Raw genomic sequence first — 23,420 nt, forward strand, 5'->3', positions numbered from 1 at the left:
CTCATTCTGCCTTTATCAGCATAAACACATCTGTGCTCATAAACAGCCACAAATCTCTTAACACTACGATGATCACGCTTAAGTTTTTGGGAAATTTCAATTTTTTTCATCCCTTCACCAAGACATTGCACTATTTGATGCTTTTCGGCAGCAGAGAGATCCTTTTTCTTTCCCATGTTACTTGAAAACTTTGACCTGCTTAATAATGTGGAACATAATTTTTAAGTAGTTTTCCTTTAATTAGAATCACCTGGAAAACCAATTATCACATGTGTTTAAGATTGATTTCAGTGATACATTGAGCCCTGAGACAATACCATCCACGAGTTTATTTGAAAAACAAAACAATTAAATCTTTATGACACTTAAGTCCAATTTGCATAATAATTTGGAACACAGTGTATATAGTTTTGCCTGTTCCATCCATTGACGTCTCCATTCTTCCATACTCGGTGGTTTCTTCCTTTTTTCTGTTTATTCCCGAAAGGTCTGCCATTCAATTTTTGGACGTTAGTCTACTATTTAATTTTTTACAAAATTTATGATATACATCCTATTTATTTAGTACTCAACATCCATTTGTATTTAATCCCAAGACAACAGCCAGGAAGCTAAAGCTTGGGCAGAAATTAATCTTCAAAATGGACAATGACCCGAAGCATTCTGCCAAAATGGTAAAGTGGCTTAAGGATAACAAAGTCTGTTTTGGACAGTACTACAGTATATAGCAAAAATGATCTTCTCCTATGAAGACCAGCTATGGGTTTGGCTCTATGGGTGTACACATATGGCATAGAAGAGGGTATTCAGTAGGTTCCTAGGTGTCATGGTATCCCATCAGCACCACATGGATCGCAACCTTTTCAATATCACTGTCAGAGACTGACAGCATTATGTAAATGGTTAAACAGAAACAATTGGAGCTAGTGTAACTCAGCTGGCACCTGCCCTATGTGACGTAGGCTCAGCTCCTGCGCCCGCTCCAAGTCCCCTAATAGCAGAACTTCAAACCAAACAAAAATGGCACAAAAGCACCTTGGATAAAATATTCTGCTGCTGAGAAAAGGTTTAAGGGAATGTGTCACCAGAAAATTAATTGCTATCTAAATTAGTTTTTTTTATTTTAGAAGCATTTTTTATATATTTTTTTCCATATCTGTATTTAAAAAATCTACTGTATATAAAAAAAAAAGTTCACAACAGCCACTATGTCTAATATTAAGTTCAGCATTCTTGTTCTTTTCAGGAGCCACATGACGTAACCTTTTGTGAATAGTGTATCCTTTAAGAACTATTGTGTATGGAGGCGAAACCATATTACTTTTCATTGTAATGTGCTGATATAGAATATATGAAAAAGCGGCACTCACCGTGTTCTGCTTTTTACAAGTCCTTTAATCCAGGGAGTGAAAACACTTTGTCTATTTGCTCTCTGGATTAAAGGACTATGGCAGAACATGGTGAGTGCCGCTTTTACATATACTCTGTATCAGCACACTACTTTATCTTGTGTGCGCACCACCACGGTAGTTCTACTATATGACACAGCTCTGTATAGAGGGCAAGCTTTGTATTTACAGGCTTGGTCTGGTGCCCTCTCAGCTTCATTTGTTTTTACTTTTCGTTGTAATACTCTCTGTGATGATAATGAGACTGCTGAAAAGTCTTTTGTGCAATACAGGTAGTATAAGACTATTGAGGTTTAGTGGTCAGTGTAAAAATTACAAGATTATGGAGTTCTCTTTTAATAACGATAGTGGTTTACAACATTGAAAAACAAAACTATATTCTGATTTAAACAATAGTTACTTTTCTGATGATACATTGCCATTAAAAGATGAACACCGCACTGTCACACCACCATCATATGACATCTGCGGCTTTTAATTTTTAGTATAATGTAACTTATGACTCCAACAGGATCCTCTCTTGTACCGGGTTTCATGTTGGCACAGATACAGTATGTTCTCTACAAATCCACTGTGGATAAATTGTCCGAGTTGCACACATATACACTTCACCTTTACTAAAACTGTGAAGATATAGATTATTTAACTGTAGCCGCTTGAAGTAGTCCACCTGAGCCATTTTTCATGTCTGTAGATTGCTGTTACTAATTTTACTTATTTTTACCTTAGGACAATAGTTGCTCTGTTATGTCACAATGCCTGTAAGGAGTTTTCTCTTTGGAAGCCTTTGTTCTTTATTATAATGCTTTCTTTGCACAAATGCAGGTTTCAAATCAAACATTTGAAGATGCTGTGCACACATTGCAGGCAGAGACAGTTGGCCGTGTAGGTGGCACACAGCCCCAGAACACGCAGTCTTCGCTTTTGGAACATTTGCCATCTATAGCTGGACGTCTTGCAGGTGATAAAGAATAACTGTCGCAGCAAAATGTTTTTATGCTTCGCTAAAGGGTTTCAAGTCGAAAAAGACAAAATTATTTTGAAAGAATATGGTTTTCTTGTCGGTGGAGGCGTAGCCGGAAGGGGGGGGGGGGGGCGAAACTTCTGAGTGGGCCCCTAACCAGGTAACCTTGATTACAACTGGGTGATGCACCATTTATGGCGATGTAGGAGAACCTCAGCAGATGACCGCGCTGTTGCTTAAAATAATCTCTATGCAAAGACCAACATGGATATTACCGCCATATGGTCAGTGGTAGATACCGGTCCTACGGAACCCATAATAGATCACAGCACAGTTATAGATGGTGACTTACCTCTAACGTTATTTCTGGTGGAATCGTTCACTTTTCCATCTGGCCCAGACCGACATGACAACTTCTTCCAGCCAGGACTCTGCTGCAGAGATTACAACAAAGACACATTTCATGTCTCATATTTTCATCACCGTCACCATCTATTCCCAACCTGCACAAACTCCTCATCCTGCCGATACCCCATTACTGGGCCACTGCTGCCGTATGTGTCCCTATTACTGCACCTGATACCCCAATACTGAGCCACTGCTGCCGTATGTGTCCCTATTACTGCCCCTGATACCCCAATACTGAGCCGCTGCTGCCGTATGTATCCCTATTACTGCCCCTGATACCCCAATACTGAGCCTCTGCTGCCGTATGTGTCCCTATTACTGCACCTGATACCCCAATACTGAGCCGCTGCTGCCATGTGTCCCTATTACTGCCCCTGATACCCCAATACTGAGCCTCTGCTGCCGTATGTGTCCCTATTACTGCACCTGATACCCCAATACTGAGCCGCTGCTGCCATGTGTCTCTATTACTGCACCTGATACCCCAATACTGAGCCGCTGCTGCCGTATGTGTCCCTATTACTGCCCCTGATACCCCAATACTGAGCCTCTGCTGCCGTATGTGTCCCTATTACTGCACCTGATACCCCAATACTGAGCCGCTGCTGCCGTATGTGTCCCTATTACTGCCCCTGATACCCCAATACTGAGCCTCTGCTGCCGTATGTGTCCCTATTACTGCACCTGATACCCCAATACTGAGCCGCTGCTGCCATGTGTCTCTATTACTGCACCTGATACCCCAATACTGAGCCGCTGCTGCCGCATGTGTCCCTATTACTACACCTGCTGTGTGGTTCTCTGTGCCTTCTAAATTCTAAAGCAACTCTCTACAATATAGTAATGCCAGGTGCAAGAGCCCTAGAAAACAGTGCCCACATTTTGCCACCTAGAAAGTAATATTGCCCTGTGTGCCCCTTTGTTAGTCAAAGTAACCCGAGTTCCCTTACAACAATAAGTGTCCACTTTACATTTAATAATGTCCCGAGTCACCGCCTGTACAGCTCCCCTATACACAGTATAATGCCCCGTCATTGCACTTGCGATGGCTGGCGGGGGCCCACTGCTGACAGCGGGACCTCCCGCCTGCTCTGGGGCCCCATAGTGGCAATGCATGGGAGATCGATTCTCCCTGCTCTGCCACAGAATGCAACTGTATCGGCACGCTGATAGAGCTAGAGTAGCGTAGCTATAGGTGGGCCCCCTCAGAGCACAGGGCCCAGGCCAACACCCCCCCGGTAGCTACGCTACTACTTGTCAGCCATAAAATCACTTTTCTGTCTAGTTTGAATAAAGAAAATGTTTGAAATACTATTAAAAGGAATCTGGTACTAGGTTTTTGCTAGGACATCTAAGGACAGCATGGTGTAGGGGTTGAAACACGGAATTTAGCAATTTGTCACTTATTAGGCGGTGTCCATTAATAACCCTAAGGGTTGATGCCAGCGGACATTACACAGCTGACATCAACCCCATAAATTATTACCCTGATCACCACCACGCCAGGGCAATCGGGAAGAGAGAGGCAAAGCGACAGAATTGGCACATCTAATGTGATATGCCAATTCTGGAGTAGCTGCGGGCCTATATTTTTAGGCCGGTAAGGGCAAATAACCATGGACCTTCCCAGCCTGATAATATAACCACAGCTGTCTGCTTTACCATGGCTGATTATCAAAAATAGGAGGGACTGCACGTAATTTTTAAAAATGAGTTATTTAGTAGGTTAAATATGCCTAAAATACACGATTTAGTGCCACACGAAAGGGTGCTAGTTTATTATATGTAGGGGACTTATGAAATTAAATATCTACAGGACATCTATCTATTTTATCTATCTATTCTACATATCTATTATTCTGACACTTTGGGCTGTGAATTTACTGTACTTGGCTGGTGATATGTTGGGTTTCCTTTGAGATATGTGGTAAAACTAGAATGGCACACGTGTTTGTAAGGAAACAAAGTTCAGTGTCACTGTTGTGTGTTATTTACATGTCTCACACTGGTATCTCCCCCTTTTATATGCAATTGGAGTCAAATTCTCATGCAGATCAGTATTTGTCCCATAGATCTGAACACCTCATTTACATGTAAGAAAAAGGTGTATTTCTGTGGAATAAGACAAAACGTATCGCAGATATCAAGGTATCATTTTATTCAGCTTCCTATGACTTAAATGCCCATATAAAGGGCCTAAAAGGATAGATTCTACTAACAAGTTCCCTGTAATGGCATTATACAAGGAATAACAAATTCCATAATATAGGAAGAGCAAATGTCACAATTTGATGTGACAGTTGAAGAAAATGCTTGTGCTATGAAGTGAAACATGTCTGTACCTAAGCATTGGTGCTGATGATCTGCCATAATGAACATTGGCAGCATGCCTGGTCAAGAGACCGAAGTAGTCTCAAAAGCATATAACTTCAAAACGCTTGGTTAGCAATCAAATCATATTAGTTTATTGTTGTAGCCACTTCTGATAAATGCTTCTGTATGTTTAAACAAAATAAAAGATTCCATGGAAAAAAAAAACCCATAAAGGGAACCGGTCTACAAAAGCTACTAACCTGCATATATAATATATAACCTCTCCAAGTCATTATTACAAATATATAGTGCGATGTACAAGTCTACATCTATATGCTGATTGCATATTATAGGTTAGCGACTCTAAACAAGCAGTATATAAAAAAGAACACTGAGTCTTAGCTAATTTATCAAAAATACAAAAATACCTTTATTTAAACCATATTAAACACAAGATAGGAAAATCCATAAGAAGAGCAACGTGTAAAACAGCCTAGTAGACTAATAAGTAAACACTGGGTCAGTGATCAAGAAATCCCAAGATGTTGGGTGCCGGCTGCAGAGCAGTGCACCACGGGCTTGTAACATTTATTGTGCCACCATAGAGATAGTAATCATAGACAAAGTGGGGTTAGCTATAAAGGCAGACATAGCCAGGGTTTAGCAGGAATGCTCCCATAGGTGCTGTAAGCTACCCCTGGATAAATAGGAGCCCCTATAATGCCTTCATATTCATTGCTAACCAATCGCTACATAAGAATGTTACACTGGTGGCACAAAATAAAAAAATATAAAACTGAAGTCAGATAACATTACCCGTCATGGTGCAGAGCAATGGAGCCGGGACCTGCTCCCCAACGCACGTTTCAGTACGAGATGACCCTCTTCAGGGGGTGTGGCTAGTGAAGGTAACAATCCCTGTATTTATATTGGTGAAAAGCAATCACCTGTTCCGCGGGCATCAATAAGGACATGCTTAAAGCGCATGTGCACAACCAAAGTACCGTCTACTACTGCACGCCGGCACCATCAATGCAAACCCGGTCACATGGGGCGGGCGACGTCTCACCGTCACCAAGCAACCAAGTACACAAAAGGCGGCGCCGCTGCACACCGTCACCACCCATCCGGACCCGGTCACATGGGGCGCCCGACATCTCACCGTCACCCAGCAACCAGGTACGCAGAAAACAGCGCCGCTGCACACCGTCACCACCCATCCGGACCCAGTCACATGGGGCGGCCGACATCTCACCGTCACCCAGCAACCAGGTACGCAGAAAACAGCGCCGCTGCACACTGGCACCACCCATCCGGACTCGGTCACGTGGGGCGGCTGACGTCACACCGTCACCAAGCAACCAGGTACACTGAAGGCGGCGCCACTGTGCAGCATGGGGCCGGACAGTGAAGGCACACAGTGCGCGCATTTAGCAAAACAATGTATAATATAGCTGAGTTTGGATATTGTCGCAGGAAATCTAATGGCTCCATATTCAAAAAAAATACAGATGGTATATACACAAAGATTTTTCATATACATCAGATCCCATAGTTCCCATATCGCAGGCTATTGCGAAGACAAAATACCACAAAGAATAGTCCAATTTCAGAAAGAAATTATATAGTCCGTTTCTCTAGTCCAAACATGGACGCCAGTACGTAGATTTTCCGACATCACACTTTATAGCAAAAATCCAGTCGATATGAATGGAGTAATTTTTCAGCCATCCAGGCGGTAACCGTTGAAGTCATACAGGTGAAATGTTAACAGAGAATCGTCACTTGAAAAAGAAAAAACAATATGATAAATACGCAACAACAATAAAAAGATAAAACAAAGAATAAAACCAGCTATTAAAATCAAACAGATGGCAAAGAGGTGGCAGGGAGAAAAAACACATACAGGCAAGAAGCACGAGATGATATTTATAGGAAAGAGGCAAGCCCTTGTGATTCGTTAAGTCCATTAGGGGACATGGTCCCCAAAATGGTGATCCACCTACATTCCTTTTGTGCTAGTAAGCGCTTAATATCGCCACCACGGATGCCACTACGGACATGTTGGATACCCCTGACCATAAATGATTTTGGATTACAATGATGAAACAACTTGTAATGCCTAGGAATAGTTTTTAATAAAGTAAGGTCCGTTATAGAGGCTGCCGCCTGGATATCACGTACATGCTCCCGTGTACGTATCCTTAATTGGCGTGATGTCAGGCCAATGTAAATTTTGGGGCATCCGCATGTAACGTAATATATCACCTGTGTGGTAGCACAGGTGATATATTGTTTGATGGAAAAGTTTTTAACGCCATCCGCCGAGGTAAAGGTGGTGGTTCTAGAAATGTTTTTACAGGCCACACATGTGCCACACGGGAAACATCCCTGTGGAGGACCTCGGGAATTGAAGAAATTGGGTGTTGCTAGAGCATAGTGACTGTGGACAAGGATATCGGCCAAATTCTGGCCCCTCCTTGCCGTCATAAGGGGATTTTTGGGTAGGCATCCTGCAAGGACAGGATCAGTATGCAGTACACTCCAGTGACGCTGGAGGCACTCCCTCATCTGTCCCCACCGTCCATTGTATGTTGAAATGAACCTAATCTGGTCCTGTACTTTTTTGCTTTTTACCTGGGGATGAAGAGTGCAGCACGGCTGCATCTCTTGGCTCGCATGTACCCCCTTCTGATGCTCCTGCCGCTGTACCCGCACATCCGGAACCTATCACTCAGGTCGCCAGCCTGCCACTCAAATCCCTCCTCTGAAGAGCAAATACGCCTAATTCGCAAGAACTGGCCCACCGGTATAGCCCTAATTGTGCTCACCGGATGGCTAGATCCCGCATGCAGCAGCGCATTGACCGAGGTGGGCTTCCGGTAGACATCAGTGTGCAAATGCAGATGTCCGTCAACCAATATTTTTATGTCCAGGAAGTCCAACTCGGTCTTGCTATGTTTATAAGTCAGTTTGATGTTATATGCATTTGAATTTAATCCATCCATGAATTGCTGCAGCTGTTGTTCACTGCCCTGCCAAATTATGAATAAATCGTTGATGTACCTAAGCCAGCACTGCACATGGTCCGCGGCCTGGGCGCCCTCCCCGCCGAAAACGCCCCTCTCCCAATCATTTATGATCAGGGGTCATTTATGGTCAGGGGTATCCAACATGTCCGTAGTGGCATCCGTGGTGGCGATATTAAGCGCTTACTAGCACAAAAGGAATGTAGGTGGATCACCATTTTGGGGACCATGTCCCCTAATGGACTTAACGAATCACAAGGGCTTGCCTCTTTCCTATAAATATCATCTCGTGCTTCTTGCCTGTATGTGTTTTTTCTCCCTGCCACCTCTTTGCCATCTGTTTGATTTTAATAGCTGGTTTTATTACACAGGAGGGCGTTAAACTAGAAGAAGAGGGGACGGGAAGAAAAACATTAGACTCGAACAAAGAAGACCCAGGAAAACATACTCAGAAGGGAGGTAAGAACATTTCTAAAACAATCCACAGCGAGGAGATTGGAACAAAACAAAATCCTCTAAACTGCATGCTCGCAAACGCCAGAAGCCTGACAAACAAGATGGAAGAACTAGACGCAGAAATATCTACAGGTAACTTTGACATAGTGGGAATAACCGAGACATGGTTAGATGAAAGCTATGACTGGGCAGTTAACTTACAGGGTTACAGTCTGTTTAGAAAGGATCGTAAAAATCGAAGAGGAGGAGGGGTTTGTCTCTATGTAAAGTCTTGTCTAAAGTCCACTTTAAGGGAGGATATTAGCGAAGGGAATGAGGATGTCGAGTCCATATGGGTCGAAATTCATGGAGGGAAAAATGGTAACAAAATTCTCATTGGGGTCTGTTACAAACCCCCAAATATAACAGAAATCATGGAAAGTCTACTTCTAAAGCAGATAGATGAAGCTGCAACCCATAATGAGGTCCTGGTTATGGGGGACTTTAACTACCCGGATATTAACTGGGAAACAGAAACCTGTGAAACCCATAAAGGCAACAGGTTTCTGCTAATAACCAAGAAAAATTATCTTTCACAATTGGTGCAGAATCCAACCAGAGGAGCAGCACTTTTAGACCTAATACTATCTAATAGACCTGACAGAATAACAAATCTGCAGGTGGTCGGGCATCTAGGAAATAGTGACCACAATATTGTACAGTTTCACCTGTCTTTCACTAGGGGGACTTGTCAGGGAGTCACAAAAACACTGAACTTTAGGAAGGCAAAGTTTGACCAGCTTAGAGATGCCCTTAATCTGGTAGACTGGGACAATATCCTCAGAAATAAGAATACAGATAATAAATGGGAAATGTTTAAGAACATCCTAAATAGGCACTGTAAGCGGTTTATACCTTGTGGGAATAAAAGGACTAGAAATAGGAAAAACCCAATGTGGCTAAACAAAGAAGTAAGACAGGCAATTAACAGTAAAAAGAAAGCATTTGCACTACTAAAGCAGGATGGCACCATTGAAGCTCTAAAAAACTATAGGGAGAAAAATACTTTATCTAAAAAACTAATTAAAGCTGCCAAAAAGGAAACAGAGAAGCACATTGCTAAGGAGAGTAAAACTAATCCCAAACTGTTCTTCAACTATATCAATAGTAAAAGAATAAAAACTGAAAATGTAGGCCCCTTAAAAAATAGTGAGGAAAGAATGGTTGTAGATGACGAGGAAAAGGCTAACATATTAAACACCTTCTTCTCCACGGTATTCACGGTGGAAAATGAAATGCTAGGTGAAATCCCAAGAAACAATGAAAACCCTATATTAAGGGTCACCAATCTAACCCAAGAAGAGGTGCGAAACCGGCTAAATAAGATTAAAATAGATAAATCTCCGGGTCCGGATGGCATACACCCACGAGTACTAAGAGAACTAAGTAATGTAATAGATAAACCATTATTTCTTATTTTTAGGGACTCTATAGCGACGGGGTCTGTTCCGCAGGACTGGCGCATAGCAAATGTGGTGCCAATATTCAAAAAGGGCTCTAAAAGTGAACCTGGAAATTATAGGCCAGTAAGTCTAACCTCTACTGTTGGTAAAATATTTGAAGGGTTTCTGAAGGATGTTATTCTGGATTATCTCAATGAGAATAACTGTTTAACTCCATATCAGCATGGGTTTATGAGAAATCGCTCCTGTCAAACCAATCTAATCAGTTTTTATGAAGAGGTAAGCTATAGGCTGGACCACGGTGAGTCATTGGACGTGGTATATCTCGATTTTTCCAAAGCGTTTGATACCGTACCGCACAAGAGGTTGGTACACAAAATGAGAATGCTTGGTCTGGGGGAAAATGTGTGTAAATGGGTTAGTAACTGGCTTAGTGATAGAAAGCAGAGGGTGGTTATAAATGGTATAGTCTCTAACTGGGTCGCTGTGACCAGTGGGGTACCGCAGGGGTCGGTATTGGGACCTGTTCTCTTCAACATATTCATTAATGATCTGGTAGAAGGTTTACACAGTAAAATATTGATATTTGCAGATGATACAAAACTATGTAAAGCAGTTAATACAAGAGAAGATAGTATTCTGCTACAGATGGATCTGGATAAGTTGGAAACTTGGGCTGAAAGGTGGCAGATGAGGTTTAACAATGATAAATGTAAGGTTATACACATGGGAAGAAGGAATCAATATCACCATTACACACTGAACGGGAAACCACTGGGTAAATCTCACATGGAGAAGGACTTGGGGATCCTAGTTAATGATAAACTTACCTGGAGCAGCCAGTGCCAGGCAGCAGCTGCCAAGGCAAACAGGATCATGGGGTGCATTAAAAGAGGTCTGGATACACATGATGAGAGCATTATACTGCCTCTGTACCAATCCCTAGTTAGACCGCACATGGAGTACTGTGTCCAGTTTTGGGCACCGGTGCTCAGGAAGGATATAATGGAACTAGAGAGAGTACAAAGGAGGGCAACAAAATTAATAAAGGGGATGGGAGAACTACAATACCCAGATAGATTAGCGAAATTAGGATTATTTAGTCTAGAAAAAAGACGACTGAGGGGCGATCTAATAACCATGTATAAGTATATAAGGGGACAATACAAATATCTCGCTGAGGATCTGTTTATACCAAGGAAGGTGACGGGCACAAGGGGGCATTCTTTGCGTCTGGAGGAGAGAAGGTTTTTCCACCAACATAGAAGAGGATTCTTTACTGTTAGGGCAGTGAGAATCTGGAATTGCTTGCCTGAGGAGGTGGTGATGGCGAACTCAGTCGAGGGGTTCAAGAGAGGCCTGGATGTCTTCCTGGAGCAGAACAATATTGTATCATACAATTATTAGGTTCTGTAGAAGGACGTAGATCTGGGGATTTATTATGATGGAATATAGGCTGAACTGGATGGACAAATGTATTTTTTCGGCCTTACTAACTATGTTACTATGTTATTCTTTGTTTTATCTTTTTATTGTTGTTGCGTATTTATCATATTGTTTTTTCTTTTTCAAGTGACGATTCTCTGTTAACATTTCACCTGTATGACTTCAACGGTTACCGCCTGGATGGCTGAAAAATTACTCCATTCATATCGACTGGATTTTTGCTATAAAGTGTGATGCCGGAAAATCTACGTACTGGCGTCCATGTTTGGACTAGAGAAACGGACTATATAATTTCTTTCTGAAATTGGACTATTCTTTGTGGTATTTTGTCTTCGCAATAGCCTGCGATATGGGAACTATGGGATCTTATGTATATGAAAAATCTTTTTGTATATACCATCTGTATTTTTTTTTTAATATGGAGCCATTAGATTTCCTGCGACAATATCCAAACTCAGCTATATTATACATTGTTTTGCTAAATGCGCGCACTGTGTGCCTTCACTGTCCGGCCCCATGCTGCACAGTGGCGCCGCCTTCAGTGTACCTGGTTGCTTGGTGACGGTGTGTCGTCAGCCGCCCCACGTGACCGAGTCCGGATGGGTGGTGCCGGTGTGCAGCGGCGTTGTTTTCTGCGTACCTGGTTGCTAGGTGACGGTGAGATGTCGGCCTCTCCATGTGACCGAGTCCGGATGGGTGGTGCCGGTGTGCAGCGGCGCTGTTTTCTGCGTACCTGGTTGCTGGGTGACGGTGAGATGTCGGCCGCCCCATGTGACCGGGTCCGGATGGGTGGTGCCGGTGTGCAGCGGCGCCGCCTTTTGTGCACCTGGTTGCTTGGTGACGGTGAGACGTCGCCCGTCCCATGTGACCGGGTTTGCATTGATGGTGCCGGTGTGCAGTAGTAGACGGTACTTTGGTTGTGCACATGCGCTTTAAGCATGTCCTTATTGATGCCCGCGGAACAGGTGATTGCTTTTCACCAATATAAATACAGGGATTGTTACCTTCACTAGCCACACCCCCTGAAGAAGGTCATCTCGTACTGAAACGTGCGTTGGGGAGCAGGTCCCGGCTCCATTGCTCTGCACCATGACGGGTAATGTTATCTGACTTCAGTTTTATATTTTTTTTATTTTGTGCCACCAGTGTAACATTCTTATGTAGCGATTGGTTAGCAATGAATATGAAGGCATTATAGGGGCTCCTATTTATCCAGGGGTAGCTTACAGCACCTATGGGAGCATTCCTGCTAAACCCTGGCTATGTCTGCCTTTATAGCTAACCCCACTTTGTCTATGATTACTATCTCTATGGTGGCACAATAAATGTTACAAGCCCGTGGTGCACTGCTTTGCAGCCGGCACCCAACATCTTGGGATTTCTTGATCACTGACCCAGTGTTTACTTATTAGTCTACTAGGCTGTTTTACACGTTGCTCTTCTTATGGATTTTCCTATCTTGTGTTTAATATGGTTTAAATAAAGGTATTTTTGATAAATTAGCTAAGACTCAGTGTTCTTTTTTTATATACTAACCTGCATATATATTAGTAATATACAGGTAAATAGCGGTAAAAGCATGTTTAGCCAGCTTACTAAAGCAAGGGAGAGAGGAGAAAATTACCTTTTATCGTGCCAACAGCGACCCACTGCCAGTCATCGGGGTGGTGAAGTAGAAATCAAAGTTATTAACAATGCAGCTTAACTACTTATATGCTGCTGTCAATTGCTGAAAGTGGCATGGTTTTATTTATGAGAAGCATCGCAATTACTAGATCACATCAACCTATGACAGTGGTGGTAAAGGGTAATCACGAGATCCGAGGGCTTGCTGAAAGACCTGTAGCCATCAATGTTGTACTAAAGTCATGCAGTGTATTGGTATTGCCGTCTCTATAAAGCTCCCATCTTTCAAAATATAAAATTATTTTACTAATGTAGTAAATGCTGTAAAGAAAAAATAAACACGAGAATTTATTTTTGGTCCCCAATGCTCGAACAAAAAATAAAATTTAAAAAAGTCATCAACAAGTTGAAAGAACTATAAAACTAGATCTACAAAAACAAGCAATACTATACTGCTCTATTGACGGAAAAATAAAAAAAGTGTGAGTCCTAGAAATAGTTGACAATTTTTTTTGAAGCAGTAATACATGTACAGTGAAGGAAATAAGTATTTGATCCTTTGCTGATTTTGTAAGTTTGCCCACTGACAAAGACATGAACAGTCTATTGTTTTTCTGACGTCGGGCGGGATAGTACATCTGACATCAGTATCCCTACTTTGACCTTTTCTGGCGTCCGCACACTGCAGTACTTTGCGCTGCCCTCAACAGGACAGAGACATACACCTGCGCTGGAGTGCTGTGCCGGGGAGACTGGGTGGATGGTGCAGCGACGCGTGATCCACAAGAAGCAAGCAGGAGGGCGGGGATCATAAGAAGATGGGAGGCACCGGACCAAGACCAGCGACACCCCTCAGACCGGACCGCCCCGCAGGGGAGTATAATAAAACATATTTTTCAGTTCTTCCAGGTCGGTTGGGGGCTTATATACAGAATTATAGAATAGTGTGTATAAGCCTTGAAAGGTGATGGCTGCATCTCATAATCGGCCAAAACTGCTGGCAGGTTCCCTTTAATATTAACTCCAAATATTCATATATTACCCCCTTAAGGGCCATGCATTTTTCATTTATATGCTTTAGAAACCCCTTTTCCTCGTCTTCCAAAAGCCATAACCAGAGATTATTGAATTAATTTGATGCTAATTGAATTGAAGACAAATTTAATGACACTTGCAGATCCTAATAATTTTTAACCATTTGCAGTACGATTCACAAGATTCGACCAAAAATACCCACTGCCTTTTTATACAAGATTGCATCAGTCACATAAGGCTGACCTCAGGTGCGAATGCTTGGGCTCTCCCATAATGCATAGCAGCTATCACATCAAATGGAACCATCCAAGACTGTATAAAAGCCTATGCAGAGAATGCAAGAGTCATTTTAGGATGATTTTAGGATGGTGAGAGGTAGTAATGTGTTTTATCACTGCCAGGGCCGGCTCCAGGTTTTCATGGGCCCTGGGCGAAAGAGTCCAGGTGGGCCCCTTTAACACATACCACAATACATAATGCACCGATACGGCAGAGAAATATAGGTATAGTACAATGCCAAAGATTTCATTTACTTCTTACATTACATGAGTGATATCTATTGTACATTCTACATTAGCTCAGAAACCGGACAGTATAGTCCTCTATACAGAATAATGAGCCCCATATATTGCTCCAAACAGAATAATGAGCCCCATATATTGCCCCGTACAGTATAATGGCCCCATTTAGTGCTCTATACAGTATAATTGGCACCACATAGTCCTCTATACAGAATAATGAGCCCCATATATTGCTCCAAACAGAATGAGCCCAATATTATGCTCCCTACAGAATAATGAGCCTCATATAATGCTCCATACAGTATAATGGGCACCACAGAGTGCTCCATACAGTATAATGGGCACCACAGAGTGCTCCATACAGAATGAGCCACATATATTGCTCCATACGGAATTGACCCCATATAATGCTCCATACAGTATAGTGAGCCACATATAATTCCCCATACTGTATATGATGGGCCCCATCTATTGCTCCATATATAATGGGCCTCATATAATGCTCCATACAGTATATGATTGGCCCCATACAGTATACTGAGTCCCATATATTGCTCCATACAGAATGGGCCCCATATAATACTCCTTACAGAATGGGTCCCATATAATGCTGCAAAAATAACTGGCCCCATAAGATGCTCCATGTATAATGGGCCCCATATAATGCTCCCTATAGAATTGGCTTCACAAGATGCTCCCTATATTATTGGCCCCATAAGATACTCCATATAGAATTAGCCCCATATATTGCTCCAAATATAAAAAAAAAAAAAAATGAAATACTCACCTCTCGTTGTCTGATGCTGCTCTGCTCTGGGTGTTGCGACTGCTCAGGCAGAGGGCACGCACTGGTGACGTCATCGCGCCCTCTGACCTGAACGTCACAGTCAGAGGATGGAAGACGCTGCAGTGCTGGAACCGGGAGAGGTAAGTATCGCAAGTGCCGGGGCCGGAGCAGGCGGGGGCCGGCACTATAGCACGCCAGTGTCCCCGTCGGCGAGTGGGCCCCCTGCCTGCTCAGGGCCCGGCGCTTGCCCAGGTGCTGACGCCGGCCCTGATCACTGCAGCAGTGAAGAAGATGAACAGTATTTTTCATCTCAGTTGTCTCCCTTAAGGCATCCATTTTTATACATCAACAGAAACTAGTGTGAGGATACTAGCATCTCCATTTTTCAGGATCTGGGTAAGGATTTATTTTTTGTGCGACAAGCTGTTTTTAATTATTATGATGTTTTGATTGCCCATTATTGCTGATCGGATTGTTTTTATATTTTGATAGATTGGGCGTTTCTGACTGCAGTGATACCAAATAAGTGTATTTTAGATTTTTTTAATTTGTTTTATTTGGACTGGAGAAAAAGGGGGGTGATTTGAACTTTTAAATATTTTAACCCCTTTCTGACATCGGACGGGATAGTACGCCCAACGTCAGAAGCCCTGCTTTGAGGTGAGCTCTGGCGGTGAGCCCACCTCAAAGCATGTGCCGGCATTAGGCGTGTGAGGAATTGTGATCCGCCCGAGCCTATTAACCACTTAAATGCCCCAGTCAATCTCTGACCGGCATTTAAAGCACGCTTCCAGCCATCGGGCCGGAAATACACGCACCGCTGATCCCTGTCACGGGATCGGGGATCAGCGGTGCATCGGCATGACAACCGGAGGTATCCTTGAGACCTCTATGGTTGTTGATGCCAGATTGCTATGAGCGCCACTGACGAGGGGACGAAACGCACGTTGGGGCGCTTGGGGAAAACCACACACGGCAGACCACCCCTAATGTACGTGCTATCCATTAATATAGTTTAGCATTATTTCATGAAGGAAGCAGTTGACACCTCATATAGAATATTTTATGGGACCATGGAAATAGAAGGCACGATGCACTTTTCATACAGGCTGTAGGTCGGGTCTATGTTGGTATATCTCCTCACTAAGATCAAGTAGTGACCTTAATTATTAATGTGGATTGACTTTGGATTTATTCTGTGGCACTGATATATAAACTTTGTTTAGTTTAATTTAATAAAAGTTGTACCTTTTAAATTGGCACAGTATAGTGGATTTTCTCTTGCGTGTTTACTGATATGTCAGTTTTTTGTGCTATGGCTATTTGAGAGTTTTTTTTTGTTATGATAAAAGGTATAAACAGTAATCATGGATATTTCCCAAACACTCAAAATAGAAATCTTAGGATTAGAAAGAAAAACTACATTGTCATTAATTTTTTGAGACATCATTGGTCAGCAATTGCAAAAGGAGCTGCCAGCAGAGGATCTTAATCATTTTCGTGCCCAAGTTCATTCAGTTTGGCTGGAAATGCCTCAGACAACTATTAAAGGGGTTATCTACAACTCCTACAACCAATTCTCAATCACTATATTCTCAAGAAAAATAATGACACTTGTACTCATTTCTGGCGCTGGCACTATTAATGTTGATGATAATGGCTTACAGCCAATGAAACCCCAAAAGTCATCTCAGAAAATTAGAATACTTTAACACCAGCTTGAAAAATGATTTTAAAATCCAAAATGTTGGCCTATTTAAATGTATATTCAGTAAATGCACTTAATACTTGGTGGGGGTTCCTTTGGCATCAATTACGGCATCAATGCAGCAAGGCATGGAAGCAAACAGCCTGTGGCACTGCTGAGATGTCATGGAAGCCCAGGTTGCTTTGATAGCAGCCTTAAGCTTGTCTGCATTGTTGAGTCTGGTGTCTCTCATCTTCCTCTTGACAATATCCCATAGATTCGCTATGGAGTTAACGTCAGGCGAGTTTGCTGGCCAATCAAGCATAGTGATACTGTCGTTTTTAAACCAGGTATTGTTACTTTTGGCAGTGTGGACAGGTGCTAAGTCCTGCTAGAGAATGAAATTTTCATCTCCAAAAAGCTTGTCGGCAGAGGGAAGCATGAAGTGCTCTAAAATTTCCTGTCGGCAAGCTCGTCTGACCTTAGCCCCATAGAGAATCTATGGGGTATTGTCAAGAGGAAGATGAGAGACATCAGACCCAACAATGCAAATGAGCTGAAGGCTGCTATCAAAGCAACCTGAGCTTCCATAACACCTCAGCAGTGCCACAGGCTGATCACCTCCATGTCACGCTGCGTTGATGCAGTAATTGATGCCAAAGGAGCCCCGACCAAGTACTGATTGCATTTACTTAACATACATTTCAGTAGGCCAACATTTTGGATTTTAAACACATTTTTTCAAGCTGGTGTGATAAAGTATTCTAATTTACTGAGATAATTACTGTTGGGTTTTCATTGGCTGTAAGCCATAATCAACATTAACAGAAACACACACTTGAAATAGATCACTCTGTTTGTAATTACTCTACATAATATAGGAGTTTAAATTTTTGTATTGGAGAGCTGAAATAAATTAACTTTTTGATGATATTCTAATTTTGTTAGATGCACCTGTACATACACATAGGGAACCCAACACCAGGATTTACCCCTATTAACTATTTATGGAGCTGCATTTGTCATTAAACACTAGCTTCAAGCAACCCCATTGTTAAAGAAAAGTTGCTAGCATAAGTGTTAGGCTTCTTTTACACTTGCCGTTATTTTTGCGGGCCGTATTGCCGCAATTTTCACGGTCTCCCACAAAAACAGGCCGCAAAAATCTTGGGGATCACAGTTTTTCTTTTTCGAATACTAGGGAAAAAGTATTGAAACAAAAAAAACGGTGTTCCGAAAAACGGTAATCACGGAGCACCGCAAAAACAAGCTGCATTGTTTTTGCGGCCCCATTGATTTTCAATGGAGGCCGTGTCCGTAAGCCGCGAAAAATATCGAGCAGGCTCGTGCAGTCATCCGATGAATTTTTGCGGCCCCATAGAAATGTATTGGGCCTGCAAAAACACGGCAAGTGTAAAAGAAGCCTAAATTCTGCATTTTAGTCTTTTGTTCCTACATATGCTAATCAGTTTGACTAGTTATAATTGCAGTTATATATGGTAAGCAGTCCAGCTCAGCAAGCCGATGCCCCACCCATATAGGTACAGCTATAATTTCTATGGTGCCCCCATTTCCTCCCAGCATGCTAGGTTGCAGTAGTCACTGCGGCCACCAAGGATTTGAAGTATGCACCGTGATCTACCTACTTGCCATTACCTTGGCATCAAAAACTGAACAGTTTGACGGCCGAGTGCCTCCCTCTGCAATCCGTTATACTGCTGAGCTAGTAGGTAGCGGCTCGTACAGTAATTCATTGCTATGTGTCACTGCTTACTAGCTCAGCACTATAGGCTAGTGCAGTACATATGCTGTGAGATCGCAGACGAGGAGCAGGATTCAGGTCTGTGCTATGATCTTCTCTTCTCCCCATGTGCCAACGCAGACGTATATCGCGCTGAGCTGGCAAGTAGTGGCACATAGGGGGTAAACCCTGCTGTCAGGTTACCTTTAATTTTGAAATTACAACAACAAGAAGGAAAAGTCGAAATATAACTTTTTACATACTTGAATGTAAATTTCAAATTTACATATAATATACAGCTCTAGAAAAAATTAAGAGACCACTGCAAAATTTTCAGTTTGATTTTCCTCATTATAGGTATACTTTTGAGTAAAATGTAAATTGTTATTTTATTCTATAAACTACTGACAACATGTCTCCGAAGTTCCAAGCAATACATTTTGTATCTATTTTCTGAAAATGAGAAATGGTTAAAACAAAAAAATGCATTGCTTGCAGACCTCAAATGATGCAAAAAAAAAAAAAAGTTCATAATCATTTAGAAACAACAATACTGATGTTTTAACTGAGGAAGAGTTCAGAAATTAATATTTTGTGGAATAACCATGATTTTTTATCACAGCTTTCATGCGTCTTGGCATGCTTTCCACCAGTCTTTCACACTGCTTTTGGGTGAACTTATGCCAATCCTGGTACAAAAATTTAAAGCAGTTCTTTTTTGTTTGATGCCTTGAGACAATTACATTCTAGAGGTTTTCAATGGGGTTCAGGTCTGGATATTGGGCCGGCCATGACAGGAATTTGATGTGGTGGTCCTTCATCCACACCTTGATTGACCTAGCTGTGTGGCATGGCGCATTGTCCTGCTAGAAAAACCAGTCCTCAGAGTTGGGGAACATTGCCTGAGCAGAAGGAATCAACTGTTTTTCCAGGATAACCTTATATGTGTCTTGATTCATAAGTCCTTCCCAAAGATTAACCTGCCCAATTCCAGCCTTGCTGAAGCATCCCCTGATCATCACAAATCCTCCACCAAATTTCACAGTGGGTGCAAAACACTGTGGCTTGTATGCCTCTCCAGGTCTTCGTCTAACCATTAGATGACCAGGTGTTGGGCAAAGCTGAAAACTAGACTCATCAGAGAAGATTACCTTTCTCCAGTCCTCTATGGTCCAATCCTTATGGTCTTTGGCAAACTTCAGCCTGGCTCTCCTTTGCTTCTCATTGATGAAAGGCTTTTTCTAGCTTTACATGAATTGAGTCCTGCCTCTAGGAGCCTGTTACAAACTGTTCTTGCTATGCACTTCACCCCAGCTGCCATTTTCCATTCCTTTTGTAGGTCACTTTATGTCATCCTGCGGTTGCTGAGTGACATTCGAATAAGATGACGGTCATCCCGGTCAGTGAAGAGTCGTTTTCGCCCTCTGCCGGTCTGTAGCTTTGTTGTCCCCAATGTCTGCTGCTTGACCTTGTTGTAATGGACTGCCGTCTTAGAAATTTTAAGGATGGAGGCAACATGAAACTCACTGTGTCCCTCTGCTAGTAAAGCCAGAATTGAGCCCTTCTTTTCATCTCTCAAGACTTTTCTTTTCAACTCCTTTGGCATGGCTAAAAGTTTTTTCAGTCCTATTACTTTTGGGATATTACTAGCACTTGTTTTGCCATCCAGCTTGTCCTACTGCAAGAGGATTATGAACACCACAACAGTGTTTTTTATACTTTCCTTCATTAAATAAGATTTGGTTCAGGTGATCACCTAATCAGAAGCACAATAAGTAGAATAAGGTGTATTCTGGTTGGAATTCAACTGACACTGGAATGGAATGGCTGTCAGACATGTAGAGAAGCTGATTTTTATAAAACCGTGCAGTGGTCTCTTAATTTTTGCCAGAGCTGTATATGTATCATCAATTAAATATAAAACTTCAGGAATAGTTAATTTTAATTGACTGGGCTTCTTTAATTGAGGTATGTTTCTTGGAACTAAGAACTATAATTTTATATAAATAGCAGCTATCCGTGCATAGGTGATTTTCCTAATAATTGAATTTGTAACCTGAAAAACCTTTAAAAAAAAAAATACAAATCCAAGAAAGTAAAGTCTCACACGAAGAGTGAAAATAACTTTATATATTATACATATTTATATACATAAAACATACATAGTCTAGAAATGTCCATAGCTTTACCATACTATGAGCGCTCTATATCTCAAGTGGTTTTGTTCTGGGACTTGTTTTTTATTAAAAAACAAAATATGATTTAAAAGAATCTTCATCATAAAAACTATACTTGACCATTTGAGGCTCGTCCTTCGGAAGCTGGAATAAAATAGTCTTGTAGGCCAATGGTCAATCTTAAGCCAGGCCACTCTTAGCTCTTAGGCAACATAAGTGCAAAACATCAGATAGTGGGAATGGAGTGGGAGTATGCCTATGGACAAATGTCAGAGCCTGCGTCTAGATCTAGCACACCTTGAGATAATTTTTTTGCATAAACACTAATACCAAGTACCATTGTTATCTGTATCTTGACTGAATTCACTGGAATAAAAAAAATTAAAACCTTGGTAATAAAGGTAAGAATAATATTCTTTATAATACTTCAGCACAGAATACACCAGATGTTTCTGGGAGATCGGTTACATCTGTATCCACTGTGGACTTACTATGCAGAAATCTTATGTTTTATTGATCATGCACTTGACTCCCAACAGGAAACATATAATCACATAGCACATCATGTACGCGAAAGCTGGAACATGAATGAAATGTGACCTTTAATGTAGCGCACGTAAATCCCATACGCGGCGTGGAATAGATCTGCATGTGTATCGCATACACTTAAGTGCTCCTTCATATTATATTGGGGAAGGGAGACAAAGGTCAATGGTTTTAATGAATTCTAGTCTGGAGATAACATAACTACATTGCTTTGGCTAGTAAGTAATATATTATATTTTTCAACATAAAGCTTATAAAGTAAAATTCCCTTTAATGTCTGTGAACATTTTGTAGCAGCCGCTCAGTGGCCAGTGATGCACAAGGCACACTGTGTGTTCTCATAATGCTTGCATTGGCATACAGTACTAAGTGATACAACTACAACTCGTACCTTTCACTGCATAGTAATTTCTTCTTTAGTAGGACTATATACAGCCACCATTATTCTCTTAGTGCAAAATAACAATTTCAGATTGTACAAATATCAGCTCATAAGCCAAGGGCTCCCATACATTTGTTCAGTACCTTGCGTATCACCTTCAGTCTTACATCTTAGGCCTCCAACCATTAATAAATTGCATTAGTTTTTTAACCTGCAGTTTGCTTAACTTAAAGTCCTCGGAAAGTATCTCCTCTGTGAGCTGGACGAGTAAATTGCCATCAATCTTTTCCGAGACGAAAAAGGAGACCACATCTTCTGATAACCCGATGAATCGAAGGGATTTCGATACCTCTTCAATGGACAGTCCTGAGAGGTCAGATGGAGGCTGCCAAGGAGAGCCATCTCCGCATGACCTTGGTGCTAGCTGCATGTGTAGAGGAGAAGAAAATGGGTATGAAATGGAGAAAATGTCCTGCATGCCCTTTTTAGACAAATAATGCTCTTCTGTGATATCTGGGGAGCAAGTCTGTGAGCCTTCTTCTGCTCCGTCAATTTTCATGGAAAGAGAGAGGGGTTCGAGGACTGCGGTTACCTCGCTTGTCTTAGGTGCCCGCGGGGGTAATGCTGGACATGACATACTTTGCTTTGTGCTGTTGTCTGGGACAATTTTCTCAGATGAGGTGTCCAATGAGTAGCTGGCAGACTTTGGACAGCCTGCAGCAATGTCAATAACTTCGCTTGGTGTGCCCCCAGGTAAAGGTTCAACCCCACTGAAGTCAAATGGAGCAGGAAAATTTCTCTTTGGTGTGGCTGGGGTCTTTTGTCGAGGATAGCTGTAATAACTGCGGCACTGGTCAACAAGCAGGTCGTTTGTGTTCATGCCTTCAGCCCCACCACAGTAACGGTTTGGCCACGATAGTCGAGAGGGAAGGACTTCAGAAGCTGCTAACGCACAAGGCAACTTGCTCTCAACATCACTTGACTCATTCTTGATCCAGTTACATGGATAACATGAAACCTGGGAATTGTCTGACGAGCTTGCAACTTCATTTTCGGCAAAGCCACTGGAAGAAAAAAAACAAAGTAGTCAACTCCTTATTGTATGTACAGAAGATTGTAGCAAATTCTACCAGACCTCTGTGTCATGTATGGTAATGAGTATCTTTACAACAAAACCATATGGTATAAAGGAAGCATGATGGTGGTTTAATCTGAGCTTTTGATCCCTGGCTCTAGAGAGGCAATGTAAATATTGCAGCCAATCGCTAATCGCTAACTGCAGCCATTCAACATTTCCTGCTTTTCTACATACAAAGAGGATACTAACGCTGTAGACATTAGGTCACCGCTGCAACTGATCAACAAAGATCACAGTAATGGCGGAAACTCATCACTGGACCTGAGGAGGGAAAGTAAAAGCACAGTTTCCTTTACAAGTCTGTGAGCCTATG

General features: G+C 42.0%; 1 protein-coding gene and 1 long non-coding RNA gene across 3 annotated transcripts in view; one reads left to right on the top strand and one right to left on the bottom strand.

The window, feature by feature from the left end:
- Positions 1-431: 431 nt before the first annotated feature.
- The window catches only part of LOC143782689 (uncharacterized), a 48,602-nt gene continuing 25,613 nt past the window's right edge, over positions 432-23,420 (top strand). Inside the window, exons 1-2 of the long non-coding RNA XR_013217023.1 lie at positions 432-674; positions 2,235-2,370. This is a non-coding gene — a long non-coding RNA (uncharacterized LOC143782689). The remainder of the gene's footprint in view (positions 675-2,234; positions 2,371-23,420) is intronic.
- The window catches only part of GAREM1 (GRB2 associated regulator of MAPK1 subtype 1), a 160,416-nt gene continuing 157,970 nt past the window's right edge, over positions 20,975-23,420 (bottom strand). For both annotated transcript variants that reach the window (XM_077270419.1, XM_077270420.1), the window contains one exon: positions 20,975-23,033. In XM_077270419.1, coding sequence (XP_077126534.1) covers positions 22,133-23,033 — 901 coding nt within the window. In that variant the 3' untranslated portion in view covers positions 20,975-22,132. The remainder of the gene's footprint in view (positions 23,034-23,420) is intronic.

Source organism: Ranitomeya variabilis, chromosome 6 (assembly GCF_051348905.1).
Source record: "Ranitomeya variabilis isolate aRanVar5 chromosome 6, aRanVar5.hap1, whole genome shotgun sequence".
Lineage (NCBI taxonomy): Eukaryota > Metazoa > Chordata > Amphibia > Anura > Dendrobatidae > Ranitomeya > Ranitomeya variabilis.